The sequence below is a fragment of the Trachypithecus francoisi genome, unplaced genomic scaffold (genome assembly GCF_009764315.1).
Source record: "Trachypithecus francoisi isolate TF-2019V2 unplaced genomic scaffold, Tfra_2.0 Lachesis_group13, whole genome shotgun sequence".
NCBI classification, from domain to species: domain Eukaryota; kingdom Metazoa; phylum Chordata; class Mammalia; order Primates; family Cercopithecidae; genus Trachypithecus; species Trachypithecus francoisi.
In genome coordinates this window covers 131,187,416-131,201,874 of record NW_022681458.1, presented here as the reverse complement: position 1 = coordinate 131,201,874, position 14,459 = coordinate 131,187,416, and the positions used below count along the sequence as shown (strand labels likewise).

Sequence of the window (14,459 nt, the reverse complement as noted above, 5' to 3'; positions counted from 1 at the left end):
GAAACAGAGATCAGTGGTTTCCAGGGGCATGGCGGGGGGCGGGGGGACAGGAATGGGATGTGACTTCTTAATAGGTACAGAGTTTCTTTCTAGAATGAGAACAATGTTCTGGAACTGGTGGTATGACTGCACAACTTCTGAATGTACTGGAAGTCACTGCATTTGTATGGTTTGCTTATTTATTTTATTTATTTATTTTTGAGACAAGGTCTCACTCTGTCACCCTGGTTGAAGTGCCGTGGCACAATCATGGCTTACCGCAGACTTGACCTCCAGGGCTCAGGTGATCCTCCCACCCCAGCCTCCTGAGTAGCTTGGACTACAGGCATGCACCACCATGCCACCATGCCCAGCTAATTTTTGGATTTTTTGTAGGGATGGGGTTTCACCATGTTGTCCAGGCTGGTCTCAAACTCCTGTGTTCAAGTGATCCTCCTACCTTGGCCTCCCAACGTGCTAGGATTATAGAGGTAAGCCACTGCCCTCAGCCTTGTACAATTTAAAATGGTTACAATGATGCATTTTACATCGAATTTCACTTCATAGAAAAGTTTTTTTAAAACAACAACAAACCTCTTTAATGGACACATAAATTCCCTGGGGGTCTTATTGCAATGCAGATTTGGATTAAGGAGTCTGGGTGGGTCCTGAGACCCTGATCCCCTTGCTTCTCACTTATGGCCACATTTTGAGAAGCAAGGCCACTCGAAGGGACCCCACCTCTGTGAATGAACTCCTGCTCCATCTGCCCCTATAAATAAGGAGTGCTAAAGCACAGAAAGGGGGAGTGGGCGTGTCCCCAGGTCTGAGCCTGGAGGGGGTTGCCGGCCTCCCCCAGGCATGGAAGTGGAGGGAGAAGGGGCTGTAGTTAAACGGGTTACTCTGTCAGCAGACACAGAGGAGACCAAAACAGTAGCTTTTATTTCACATGAAGCTGAAGAAGGAGGGTGAGAGACCAGGGCTGGCTCTCAGAGGGTGCTGCCTGGCAGGTGTACCACCTCCAGCTGCTGGGCTCCAGCTCCAGGGCTCAGAAGCCATCTGAAAGAAAGCAGCAGCCTCCACTGAGCAAGCTGGGGTGCTGCAGGGTACCCGCCCCCGTGGTGTGCAGCTGTTCCTTCCCTCCCCTCCCCAGCCCCCGGGAACTCCTGCGCACGGGACACAGGGCTCAAGGAGAGAACAGAGTGCAACTCTGTCCCTGCCTGATCAGTGGGGGTACCTGTCTTCCCTGCCACGGTTTTGGGGTGGAACAGGAGTGGCTCCTCAGGGGGGAATGAAAGGCGCTGAGAAGGCCAGTGAAGCAGGCAGCTTCGCGCCGGGGCTGTGCTGAGAGGGCATCTAGGGCCGGCTCTTCCAGAACCTCATCTGACACTGGGAAGCAGCGACCCGTTGTGGCGGGGGAGGGGGGGGAGGGGGTTGGGGGGGTTTGGGGGGGCGGGGTGTGGCGTGAGGCGGGGTGGTAAGGCAGGGGAGCGGGGATGACGCCGTCCCGCTTCCGTCTGCAGGGGGCGCTGGGACCCTCCCTGCTCTCCGGGCTCCCCTATGCGGTATAGCAGCCGCCCCCGTCTCGCCTGCCCAGCGCCAGATGACAGCTGCCCAGAGGCTGTCCTCTGCCACCCGCACCGCTCACCCTCTCCGAGGAGGTCGGGGGCGGGGCTGAAGGGTCCCCGGGGCAGATTCCAGGCCAGCTCCTCCAGCAGGTGTCCCCAGGTGATCCGTGGTCTTCTCTACCATCTACAGTGAGAAGGTGGGTAACGTCCAGGACAGGAGCGGAACCACGTTCTGCTTTATCAGCCAGGTCCCAAGGAGCAGCTGGCGGTCCAGGGGGGTGCAGTGGGAAAGGACTGGGCGCTGCAGGACCTGGGTTTTCCTCAGGCTCTGCCCCTACCTGCCTCAGTTTCCCCAGATGACAATATCCTACGGGGCTCGCTCTCTAAGGCTCCTTCCTTTTTGGCACTCAGTCACAGGTTTGGATGAAGCGCCTGTAGATAACCTTCTCCCGTTTGGACGTCACAGCCTGGAACTCACATTCCTTTTGTTATTCCGCTCCCTGGTGGTGTCCCTGCCAAATGACAGGTCTGGGATTTTGAAATTTACTCACGGTTCTTAATGGTTTTTCCCTGTGTATGCCATGGACCCTACTAGCAGTGTAGTGAAGCCTAGGGACCTCTTCTCAGAATAATGCCTTCAATGCAAAAAATAAAACATATAGAATTACCAAGGGCACCAATTGCAATAAAATATAATTCAAGTATTAGGCCGGGCGTGGTGGCTCACGCCTGTAATCCCAACACTTTGGGAGACCGAGGTGGGGGGATCCAGAGGTCAGGAGATTGAGATCAGCCTGGTCAACATGGTGAAACCCTGTCTCTACTAAAAATACAACAAGAAGCCTGGCAAGGTGATGCGCATCTGTAGTCCCAGCTACTCGGGAGGCCGAGGCAAGAGAATCACTTGAACCGGGAGGTGGAGTTTGCAGTGAGCCGAGATCATGCCATTGCACTCCAGCCTGGGCGACAGAGTGAGACTCTGCCTAAAAATAAATAAATAAATAAATAAACAAACAAACAAACTTTTTGGCCCAGCATGGTGACTCACGCCTGTATACAATCCCAGCACTTTGGGAGGCCGAGGCAGGCAGATCACTTGAGGTCAGGAGTTTGAGACCAGCCTGGCCATATGGTGAAACCCCATCTCTACCAAAAATACAAAAAATTAGCCGGGCATGGTGGTGCATGCCTGTGGTCCCAGCTACTCAGGAAGTTGAGGCATGAGAATCACTGGAACCTGGGAGGCGGAGGTGGCAGTGAGCCGAGATTGTACCATGCACTTTAGCCTGGGTGACAGAGCAAGACCCTGTCAAAAACAAAATTTTAAAAATTGGATATAATATATGTATTGACTGGGCACAGTGGCTCATGCCTGTAATCCCAGCAGTTTGGGAGGCCGAGGTGGGTGGATGGCTTGAGCTTAGGAGTTTGAGACCAGCCTGGGAACCATAGCAAAACCTCACTTCTACAAAAATATACAAAAATTAGCCAGGCATGGTGGTATTTGTGCCGTAGTCCCAGCTACTTGGGAGGCTGAGGTGGGAGGATTGCTTGAGCCTGGGAGTTGGAAGTTGCAGTGAGCTGAGACTGCACCACTGCACTCCAGCCTGGTCGACAGAGAGAGACTCTGCCTCAAAAAAAAAAAAAAAAAGTATTTATTAACTCACTAACTCACGTGATTTATCATCAGGCCTAACAACAACTGAAATTTTGACATAATGAAAGATATAAATGTTATGTTGAGATATTCATAACTAGAAGAAGATGAAATTATCTGAATTTCTGTTGATGACAAAGCTATAGTACTGTTAACACCGTGGCTTGCTGTCTGTATTTATGATGAACGGGAATGCTCAATTTCAGTTAAAGGCTTGTGATAATAAAGATGTAAACTTTTCCCCACACAAGTTAGGAATCGTGGCTATGTAACAAAACAGTGACTGGATTTCCACCTTCCCATCTAGTAATGATGCTAAAATGTCAGGGTGGGGGTAAGTAAGGCCTTAGGGGAGGCAGGATCCAGTGGGGGTTCGCCAGCCTGGCAGCCTAGATGGGAGGGTGATGTTGGACAAGGTGGCCCCAGGGCAGGATTGGCCCAGATGTCCTGACATTCCAAAGCAAGCTTGCATCTGCCCATAAAAACACTATCCTAGAAGGTGGTCCTGAATCTGCACGTCCTTCCAAACCACACTGTTACCTCCTCCATGACATCTAGATGGCATTGCACAGCCATGTGTCTGTCCCAAGCTGTGCTCTGAGCTGAGTCTCCTCAGGGAGGGCTGAAGGGTTCTGCAGCTGTGGGAAAACAAGTCTTGTCACTGTGGGACCCTTAGTTTTCCATAATGCCAGAGACTTAAGTAAACACTGGGCTAAAGTGAGGCCAGTCCTCAAAGCAAACTCAAGAGCAAGCAGAGGATGGCCCAGGTGGGGGTCAGTGTGTGAGTGTCAGCCATCTCAATCCCACCAGTCTCTACAGGCACAGTCACCTACAGACCCAGATGGACCTTCTCAAAGAGGTGAAGCCCAGGGAGGAAGGGAGGGCAGGCTTCAGCTAGGAAGAATGGCACCTGCAACAATGGAGAGGCCTGAAAGAGCATGGCTCACTGTGCAAACCCTGCAGGGAGCCTGCAGTGGCTGGAGATACAGGGTGGGCAGGAGAGAGACTGGAGAGGGAAGTCCTGGAAATGAAGCATAGGGGACGGAGCTTTAACCCAGAGGCTTTAATAAACAGGTTCTGATGCTTGTTTTTTCACTGTTGTTGTTTTGTTTTGTTTTTGATGGAGTCTAGCTCTGTTGCCAAGGCTGGAGTGCAGTGGCGCAATCTCGGCTCACTCCAACCTCTGCCTCCTGGGTTCAAGCGATTCTCCTGCCTCTGCCTCCCAAGTAGCTGTAGGAATAGTGAGGAAGAAAATGAAAGGAGGTATTTCAGTAGCAGCACTGACACTGGGAACCCATTAGTAAGAGCTGGCATGTGATGAGTGCTTACCATGCACCATGTAGGGTGCTAACTTAACCTCTCCAACAACCTGCTGTTATGCCCAATCTACACGTAGGAAAACCGATGCACAGAAGGGTGAAAGGATGAGTCCAAAGTCACTACTCACAAGCAGAGGATCTGCCATTCAAGCCACTCAACTCTTGATTCAGCATTGTTCTCCTTGAGTTAGCTCTTCCAGGCACCATCAACCCTCACAGCAGAAGAGTGAGATCCCTGATTCCACGCTCGAGTTTCAGAGTTGGTAACCCCGAGATGCCTGTGGGGCATCAGGGTTGGCTGGAACCTTGGAGAACACTGACATTCAGGAAGGCGGGTACTGCCCCAGCAGTCAAGAGAAGCCAAGAGCTTTACAGATATAGGGGATGAAATGGGTCAGCATGGCCGAAAGCAGCAGGGAGGTCTAGCAAGATAAGGACTGGAAAGAGAGCACAGGAAAGGCCCTGCTAAATTTCACCCCAGCACTTTCAGGAGTGGAGGCAAAGCAGAGTTTGGATTACTATGACTTGAGAAGGGAAGGTGAGGTTGGGGGTAGAAACTTGGATTCTGGAAAATTTCACAAAGCTTGGCTGTGAAGGAAGGGAGATTGGATCGCAAGGTCTAGAGAGGTATTTATGGCTGTCATTTGGTTTTTGTTTTGTTTTGTTTTTTTAAGTACTGGAAAACACAACCATGCTTACAGCCTGAGGGACAGGAGGAAGACGAGAGAACCCAAGGAATGCACTTCCTGAATTGATGGGAGGCCCTGGATCCAGAGCGCGTGGGACTGCATCTGGAAGGAAGACAGAGGGAATGCAGCAAAAATGGACAAGGGTAAACCATCTAACTAGAGGGCCAAAAAGTGGAGTGAGCTCCCATTTTACTGGTAGCCTCTATTTACTCTGTGCAGTGAGATGGAGATCACGTAGCAAGGAGGGCTAGATGTGAAACTGTCAAGAATTCTATGACTAGGTTGCTAAACACAGACATTAAAGTAGTGACCATGGTGTCTGGAAATGGTAACTCGTGCCTGTAATCCTAGCACTTTGGGAGGCCGAGTGGGAGGATCGCTTGAGGCCAGGAGTTCGAGACCAGGCTGATTAATATAGTGAGACCCCCATCTCTAAAAAGAAAAAAGTTTTAAGTAAAAAAAAAAAAATCGTGGCCATGATGAGAACACTTACACCACAGAAATCAACAACACGCCCTCCTTTTTTTTTTTTTTTGAGAGCCAGTCCATCAGTGCACCACTAGGTAAGGGACTTGAATACAGACAGGGCTTCAAAAGAGTATGTGCAGAATGAGGGATGCAGTGGAGGAGAACCATGCAGAATGAGCTGACATCAACAGGAATCTTGGAAGCACGAGTCCTCCCCCAGCAGTGCTCCACAGTCTGGGTGCAGAATGGCAAAGACAGATGGCTGGATGGAGTTGAAACCTAGGAGTCTGCAGGATGGATGTGGTGGAGGCAAGGGGCCAAGGAACTGAGATTTGGCCAGCCGGGGGTTTAGGAGAGGAGCCCTGGAATCCAGCTGGGATAAGGAAAGAAATGAGGCCAAGAAGAGGGCCAATAAATTGGGAGAAATGGGGGCTGAAGAGACTGGAGGTTAGGAATCACAGGAGGAACAAGAGGTAAAGAATATTGCAATTTTAGCTTTTAGAGGTAGAGCAGCTTCAGATAGTGACAGCATCAAGGCTGTGGCCATGGATGTGGGCATCCAAAGCTCAGTGCGGGGAGAGAGTTACGGAACTGATCTCTCCACGTGCAGTGTTTGTAGCTATAAGGCCTTGGTGTTGGATGGGTTGACCATGGGGTCATCTGCAGTTATCTAGAAGCGGGGCAGGTCTTGAGATGGGACGGAGCTGGTGATGGATGTGTAACTCTGAGGCCGAGTGATTTACCCAAGGTCACACCATCTGCAAACGCCTGGACCTCAGGCACCCTGACCTCCTCATCTCAGCAAGGTGGGGCCCCCCTGCCCTGTGATTTTCTGATTCCAACTCTATCTAGCTCTCAGTTCTTCCACTCAGGGATGAGAACAAGACAAGGGACAAAACGTCCTTCTACTCTGAGCATCTTTTGTGGAGAACAATCTGTTTTTCAAATTCTCCTTTTCATTATTTCCCTCCACTGAACTTAGAAAAGACTCTTCGAAAGATAATGGTGTTATTGCTGAATCTGGGGAGGGAGGAGGACATTATAACGGCGCTTTGGCTATTTTTTTTAAGGCAAGTCCTTTAACGACCCATACTGAAATATTTCCAGAGGAAATGCTATGCTGTCTTGGATTTACTTCCAAATAATCCAGGCCTGGATGGGGAAGGGGAAGAGGCATGCGTGGATGTTTAGAGCAAACAGGATGGGCTGAGAGTAGCTAATTGCTAAAGCTGGGTGATGAGCACTTGGGGGCACATTCAGCGATTCTCTACTGTTGTATGCACGGTTTGAAATGTTCCATAACACAAGTCTGACGGGGTTGTCAGCAGAAAGCAGCAGCCATCGTTTGCTGCAGGCATCCACGTAAAATATTCAGAGATAGAGAGGCCCCTGGGGGCTATGCTCCATCCTGGCCCCACATCCTGAGAAGGCCCTTGAGAGGCAGGAGCAAGTCTAAAGGAGGCTATGGGAAGGGACTCCTTTTTTTTTTTTTTAGACAGGGCCTCACTCTGTCACCCAGGCTGAAGTGCAGTGGCACGGTCATGGCTCACTGCAACCTCTTCTTCCCGGGTTCAAGCAATTCTCCCACCTCAGCCTCCAGAGTGGCTGGGACTACAGGCACACACTACCATGCCTGGCTATGTTTTGTAATTTTTGTAGAGATGGGGTTTCACTGCGTTGCCCAGGCTAAGCTCAAACCCCTGGGCTTAAGTGATCCGCCTGCCTCGGCCTCCCAAAGTGCTGGGATTATAGGTGTGAACCACCGCACCCAGTCTGGGACTCCAAATTTTAACTCAATTGCCTCAGCTAAAACTGGGCTGCTCAGCTTGGAGAGAAAAAGCTCGGAGGGGGCCGGAAGAGCTGTTCCCCACAGACAGAGTGGCTGTCCTGTGGGAGGGCCTGTTGTCATAAGTCTGTGGATACACATACCTCCTGCTGGCTCTGTCCAGAGGCCTTTGGCCAAGCCTTTCCCCTGAGGCTCACCTGCCGTCTCCCAGACCCTAGCCACTCTCCCCTCACATACTTCCCCCAGGCTTAGGCCAGAGGAATGCAGTGTGACCCTGCCAGCCAAGTGGGAGTCTGGCTGCTTTAGAAGTCAGGAACAACCAGAGCCTGCTTCTCTTCACTGGCCTAAAACACCCTGTTCTCTACGTGTCTGTGATGAGGTCTAACTTGGCTCCAAAACCCCTCCAGGGAAAAGGCTGGGCTGAGGTCACTCCCAACATGGCTCAGCACTAATCCTTCACATCTGGACAAAACTGTGCTCTGTGCACCCCGGAGCAACTGTCCATGAGCTCATCGGGGCCTCCACAGAGTGCATCTGAGAGAGCAAGCTTGGAGCAGGGCCTGACATTGTACTGCCTGCTCCCTCCGCACCAGTGTCCTCACCACAGCGCTGACTTGAACGCATCATGGTAGAAAACATGCTGGAGACCCCTGTTCTCAGCCTGGTTCAGCCATTAATGGTTGTGGGATTGTGAGAAAGTTTCTTCTCCTCTCTGAGCCTCTGCTGCCTCCTCCATAAAATGGGGTAGGGTAGGCCCGAGGCCCTGACTCCCCCGTGTAGTGCATCCTTAATTCTTCTCTGTCTTTTGGAGGCTGTAGAGAGGCCTCAAGAGGCCTACAAGAGCTGGGCTCAGTGGTTCACACCTGTAATCCCAGAGTTTTAGGAGGCTGAGGCAGGAGGATCGTTTGAAGCCAGAAGTTTGAGGCCACCCTGGGCAACACAGTGAGATTCTGTTTCTACAAAATAAATAAATAAATAAATAAATAATAAAAAAAGTAGCCAAGATTGGTGGCATATACTTGTAGTCTCAGGTATTTGGAAAACTGAGGCGGGAGAATTGCTTGAACCCAGGAGTTTGAGACTACACTCAGCTACGATTGCACCACTGCACTGCAGCCTGGGTGACAGTGGAAGACCATGGATTGTAAAAAAAAAAAAAAAAAATAGTAGACACGCACATGCACCCACGGGGCTGTCAGTGGCTCAGACAAGGGGAGTGGAAAAGGCTGAAGGATTATGATGATTAACCCTGAGCAGCCAAGGCTGTGGCTCCACAGGGCTCCTTCCTTCCTTTCCTTCTGCTCTCCCAGGCCCTGCCAGTTGGGAAATGGACCTCCTTGGATGCCGCGTTGTTTTCTCTGGCCCAGCTCCTGCTTGGCGCCTGATGTGCACCCTGGATGGTGGCCATGGGCGGGGCTTCCTGTGCTGGCGAGAACAGGCTGCTGTGGAGCCTGGAGGCCCCAGGGGAGGGCTGGGCTGGGCTGGCTGCCCCCATTAAAGAGACGTGGCCTCTGGGTCCCATCCTCCGAGGCGGAAGTACTGCTCCCTCTACTTCCAGGCCTTACAGGGAGAATCTTTTGTATCTGGACCCAAACAGTAAGAAAGGGTCACGTCGCAGATGGTTTCTGCATGCTGGGTGATGAGAAACATTTCCTCGGGCATCTGTGAAAGGTGCCGCTCTATCTTCTGAATTGTCAAAGTCACACTCTGCTTTGAAAAGCAACCCTGGCCACCTGGGGGTTAATTATATTTGATCACATTCAATATAATAGAATAATAAATTTACCACATCCAATATTTGTATTAAAATGTATAATTCATTCAAAATCATCCATGGGTTTTGATTATTTTTGAAAGCAGCAGAACACTATTCTTTAAGTGTTTCTATAAAAAAACTCCAAAATGTGGGCCGGCCGTGGTGGCTCATGGTCTTTTAGCCATCAGGGATAAAGGTTGCTCTGAGTGCTGCTAAAAGAAGCCTAGGGCCCAGCGTGGTGGCTCACGCCTGTATCCCAGCACTTTGGGAGGCTGAGGCAGGCTGATCACTTGATGTCAGGAGTTCGAGACCAGCCTGGCCAACATGGCGAAACTCCCCTGCCCCTGTCTCTACTAAAAAAAATTGCAAAAATTAGCCAGGCGTGGGGGTGCGCACCTGTAATCCCAGCTACTCATGAGCCTGAGGCACGAGAATTGCTTGAACCTGGGAGGCAGAGGTTGTGGTGAGCCGAGATCACACCACTGCACTCCAGCCTGGATGACAGAATGAGACTCTGTCTCAGAAAAAAAACAAAACAAAACAAAAAACAAGGTTGGAAGTCTGACATGCTAGAGATACCTCTCAATTTATAGAAAATACAACGGGTGGGCCAGGCACGGTGGCTCAAGCCTGCAATCCCAGCACTTTGGGAGGCCGAGACGGGCGGATCACGAGGTCAGGAAATCGAGACCATCCTGGCTAATACGGTGAAACTCCGTCTCTACTAAAAAATACAAAAAACTAGCCGGGGGAGGTGGTGGGCACCTGTAGTCCCAGCTACACGGGAGGCTGAGGCAGGAGAATGGCGTGAACCCGGGAGGTGGAGCTTGCAGTGAGCTGAGATCCGGCCACTGCACTCCAGCCTGGGCGAAAGAGCGAGACTCCATTTAAAAAAAAAAAGAAAAAAAGAAAATACAAGGGGTGGTGGTATTTAAATGACATCAAAGGGATGCAATTAGCAAAATCTAAATGTGGAAAACTTTACAGGACAAACTTAAGTTTCTTCAACAACAAAAATTAAGTAAAAAAGGGGGACAGAAGATTTACATATTTAAAGAGACCTAACAGACATATTGACCAAATGCAGTGTATGTAATCTTATTTGGATCAAACAAATGAATTGTAAAAAGATATGACACAATCAAGGACATTTGAACAGTGATTGAATATTTAATGATATTCAATCACACACTGTTTTGGGAGTATTATCATGGCATTGCAGTTATGTTTATTGAAAGAGTGCTTATCTCTTAGAGGTACACAAGGAAATATTTACAGATGAAAATACATGATACCAGGCCAGGCGTTGTGGCTCACACCTGTAATCCCAACACACTGAGAGGCTGAGGCAGGTGGATCACTCAAGCCCAGGAGTTCAAGACCAGCCTGGCCAACATGGTGAAACCCTGTCTCTACTAAAAATACCAAAATTAGTCAGGTGTGGTGGCGCATGCCTGTAGTACCAGCTACTCAGGAGGCTGAGGCAGGAGAATCACTTGAACTCAGAAGGTGGAGGTTGCAGTGAGCTGAGATTGCGCCACTGCATTCTAGCATGGGTGACAGAATGAGACCCTGTCTCAAAAAAAAAAAAGAAAGAAAATATACAATGTCTGGATTTCCTTTAAAATAATCCAGAGAGGGGAAAGAGGGTGGAGACTATAGATCAGATAAAACTGCCCATGGGCCGGGCGGGGGGCTCACGCCTGTCATCCCAGCACTTTGGGAGGCTGAGGCAAGCAGATCACGAGGTCAGGAGATGGAGACCATCCTGGCTAACACAGTGAAACCCCGTCTCTACTAAAAATACAAAAGAATTAGGCAAGCGTTGTGGTGGGCTCCTGTAGTCCCAGCTACTCGGGAGGCTGAGGCAGGAGAATGGCGTGAACCCGGGAGGTGGAGCTTGCAGTGAGCCAAGATCGCGCCACTGCACTCCAGCCTGGGCGACACAGCGAGACTCTGTCTCAAAAAAAAAAAAAAAAAAAAAACCATAAAAAACTGCCTATGAATGATACTTGTTGAAGCAGGGTTGATAAGTACATTATATCTTTCTTTCATATACTATTATTTTGTATCCAAAAGTTTTCATAGTCAAAACTTAGGATATATCATCTAAAAGCTGAAAGAATATGCACAAAAATGTAGGAGGTCAATGTGAAACTACACTAATACATGAATACTTTCCTCTTTCTCCTTTTTTTTCTTTGAGATGGAGTCTTGCTCTGTCACCCAGGCCGGAGTGTGGTGGTGTGATCTCAGCTCACTGCACCCTCTGCCTTCCAGGTTCAAATGATTCTCCTGCCTCAGCCTCCTGAGTAGCTGGGACTACAGGCTTGTGCTACCAGGCCCGGCTAATTTTTTGTATTTTTAGTAGAGACAGGGTTTCACCACGTTAGCCAGGCCGGTCTCGATATCCTGACCTTGTGATCTGCCTGCCTTAGCCTCCCAAACTCCTTTTCTTCTTAATCTGTAGCAATAAGCATGCATAATCAGAAAGAAAAATAACGTTTAAAAGTGAGTTTAAATTAAAGTCTCTGTGTAAGTTGTGGCTAAAAGGGGCACCAAAAGTAGCCACTTGTGGGCAGGCTGCTCCCTCCTCCCTCTGGGAGAAGCACAGGTGCTGCTTTGTGCGCTTAGCCCTGGAGCCTGGGGCTGAGCTGGGAGGGAGTAAAGGAGAGGCGGATGGGAGGGTGTGTACTGGGGCCTGTACTCTATGCTGGGCAGAGTTCCAGCCACTCCTCAGGCAGCTTGTGAGGAAGCCATTGGTGGTCATCTTTAACACGTGGGTAAACTGAGGCTCAGAGAGATCAATGGAGTCATCTGAGAGAATGTGTTTGATGCATGTTCCCTGCTGGGCACTTCCTCTGTCATCTAATCCCTGAGGCCAACCCTGTGGGGTGAGTATCATTCTCCCCAATGTATAGAGGAAGAAACGGCACCAGAAAGGAGAAGGGACTCACCCAAGGCAGGGGATCCCAAGGGCTGGTCTGGATCGTCTCCCCAAGTGCTTAATCCCACAGTTCACCGGACCCTGAAAGGCGCTAGGGGCTTCTATCTTAGCACAGGGCACTTCTGCCAAGGTCGGGGCAATGACCGAGGGGGCAGGAGGCCTGGATGCTTTGTGAGGACTCTGCCTTGGCACCACCGGGAGATCTGAGCTTTCCCCTCACCTGGGCAACTGGAATGAGCTCTAGCCATCCCTGGCTAAATGGGGTTGTGGCTGGTAAACTGTAAAGTCCTGTGCCATGTGCAGGATGCTGGAATAGCATCTGTGTACTGCCCCACACTGCAGTCTAGTAAGTCACTTGACATGAGTCACCCTGTCTAAGCCTCACCTGTGAGGGGGCAGCATTAAGCTGAGGGGGGAGGTGGGGGGAAGAAAGGGGACAGTGAAAGGCAAGGAACCCAGTTAGGAGAGTACCCAGACAGCCTCTCCCTCCCGCACAGCTCTCCACCTCCACCCAGTCCCCCATCTCCACCCAAAACAGCTCAGTTCCCCAGAGAAGCTCCCTGGAAACCGGGAGGCTGACTTTGCCTACTGCAGAACCACCTGAGGCCACCTGGCAGGTGAATTGGTGGCCTCTCTCCTGGGCTCGCCTGCCTGACTCCTTAAGGCTGTGCTGGTCTGGCCTGGGTCACACACCCTTTGGAGTCTGGCTTCTTAAGCAATGACCTGTAAGGCCAGGCCTGAGTCTCCGCAGGCCCTCTGAGAGGGAGCTGGCCTCCGCGGCTGCCCCACCCAGCAGCTGTGACCTCCCACTCCAGATCCTGGCTCCTGTCTCGCCAGCTCTACTCCGGGCATCGAGTTTCTCTCTCTCTTCTTTTTGGTCTCTCTGAAATCTTTCTCTTTTCTTCAATATCCTCTCTCCCTCCACCCCTTGCCAATTTAGTCACTGTTTCTCTTTCCTTCTTCTTTTTTGTCTCTCAAACTCCTTTTTCTTTCTATCTTAGTTCATATCTGTTCAGGGAAAGCCTCTTTCTGTCTCGGCCTCTCCTTTTTTCCTTTTCACTGTTGATTCTTCCCTCTCTCCTTTACCCCTCCATTGCTCTACTTCTTTGCCTTTTTCTGAGTCTGTTTCCTCTCACCATCTTTCTCTCCATCCCTCCCGCCCTGCACCTGCCTCTCTCCATCTCGCTGCTGTGTCCAGCCCTCTCTCTGTCCCTCTCTCTTACTCATTCCTTCCTCGCCATCTGCAGATCTCCCCGGCTCCGTGTCCCCTGCCGCGCCCCGCGCCCCACTCACTGGCCAAAGCGCCCGCGGCGCGGAGCAGGGCCAGCCCGGCCAGTGCACAGAGCGGGAGCCGCAAGGTGCCGACCCGGCCGAGCGCAGTGCTGCCTCTGCATGCAGCCGCCAGATCCCGTCCTGCCGGCCCGGGAGGAAACGCCCTCAGTCCGAGCCAGAATTCCTGGGCGGCTCTGAGCTTTCTGGCTCCAGAGAACCCGCCTACTCCAGAGGCTCCAGGGTACCCCGTGGGCAGCGCGGAGCCCAGAAACCCCCGGGAGCTGAGGCACCAACGTGCCACCCGGTCGCCTCCAGAGTAAGGGGCCGCCCCCGGAGTCCCCGGGCCTCCAGGGGGCCCGGGAGGAAGCGGAGGGGTTGGGCGAGGTCACAGGCTCAAGGCGACTGAGGCTGGGGTCAGGGGTTTGTTATGAGCCCGTTTCACAGGCAGGCAGACTGAGACTCGGAGACAAGTGTCTTCCTCAGCATCAGCCTCAGCCATGGCACAAGATCTGAACCCCCGTCTCCTGGGAGTGTGGAAGCGTTTCTCTGGCTACCAAGAACAAGAAATTAATTCTAATTACACGGAACAGTGTCTGGCCCTAAGAGGGAGACCCAGAAACTCACTGCTCCCGTAAGGGAGTGATAGCAATGTGAAAAGGTACTTTTCAAAAAAAAAAAGGTAAAATCGTGACTCTCGTAAAGATATGAAATTAGCATATACTAAAGATTTTATTTAATTCATTATTAATGAGGGGACAAGTAAGATGGTACAAGCAGTCCAAAGTTTAGCGCACAGTAGTGGAAACTTCCCCTAGGGGACACGCCCATCCAACAAGTGCAACAAGAAATTAAGTTTTAGTGAAAATACCAAGCAAAAAAAGCTGCAGCTCTAACTTCTCTGTTGCAGGGCCCTGAGGGCCTTGCCTGGCTGTAAGAGGAACGCTTTCGTCACCAAGCCTAGCAGAAGGCCTTTGTCCATCAGGGGTCCCCATTGGGGTTCACTGGAGCCGTTGCACAT

General features: G+C 50.9%; 1 protein-coding gene across 1 annotated transcript; it reads right to left on the bottom strand.

The window, feature by feature from the left end:
• Positions 1-864: 864 nt before the first annotated feature.
• Positions 865-14,459, bottom strand: LOC117094250 (collagen alpha-1(XXIV) chain-like). The gene is made up of 4 exons (XM_033229432.1): positions 14,336-14,459; positions 13,463-13,786; positions 1,628-1,731; positions 865-1,038 (listed from the first exon to the last, which is right to left on the bottom strand). The coding sequence occupies exons 1-4, from the start codon at positions 14,457-14,459 to the stop codon at positions 925-927; spliced, it is 666 nt and encodes a 221-aa protein (XP_033085323.1). The 3' UTR covers positions 865-924.

Bases quoted from the DNA above. Each gene is read 5' to 3' on its own strand.
- LOC117094250 (XM_033229432.1), bottom strand. From the start codon at position 14,459: ATGTGCAACGGCTCCAGTGAACCCCAATGGGGACCCCTGATGGACAAA. The intron at 13,787-14,335 runs GTTAGAGCTGCA...GGCCCCCTGGAG, and splicing joins CAGGGCCCTGCAACAGAGAA to GCCCGGGGACTCCGGGGGCG. The intron at 1,732-13,462 runs GTGAGTGGGGCG...TTCTCACTGTAG, and splicing joins CGCCGCGGGCGCTTTGGCCA to ATGGTAGAGAAGACCACGGA.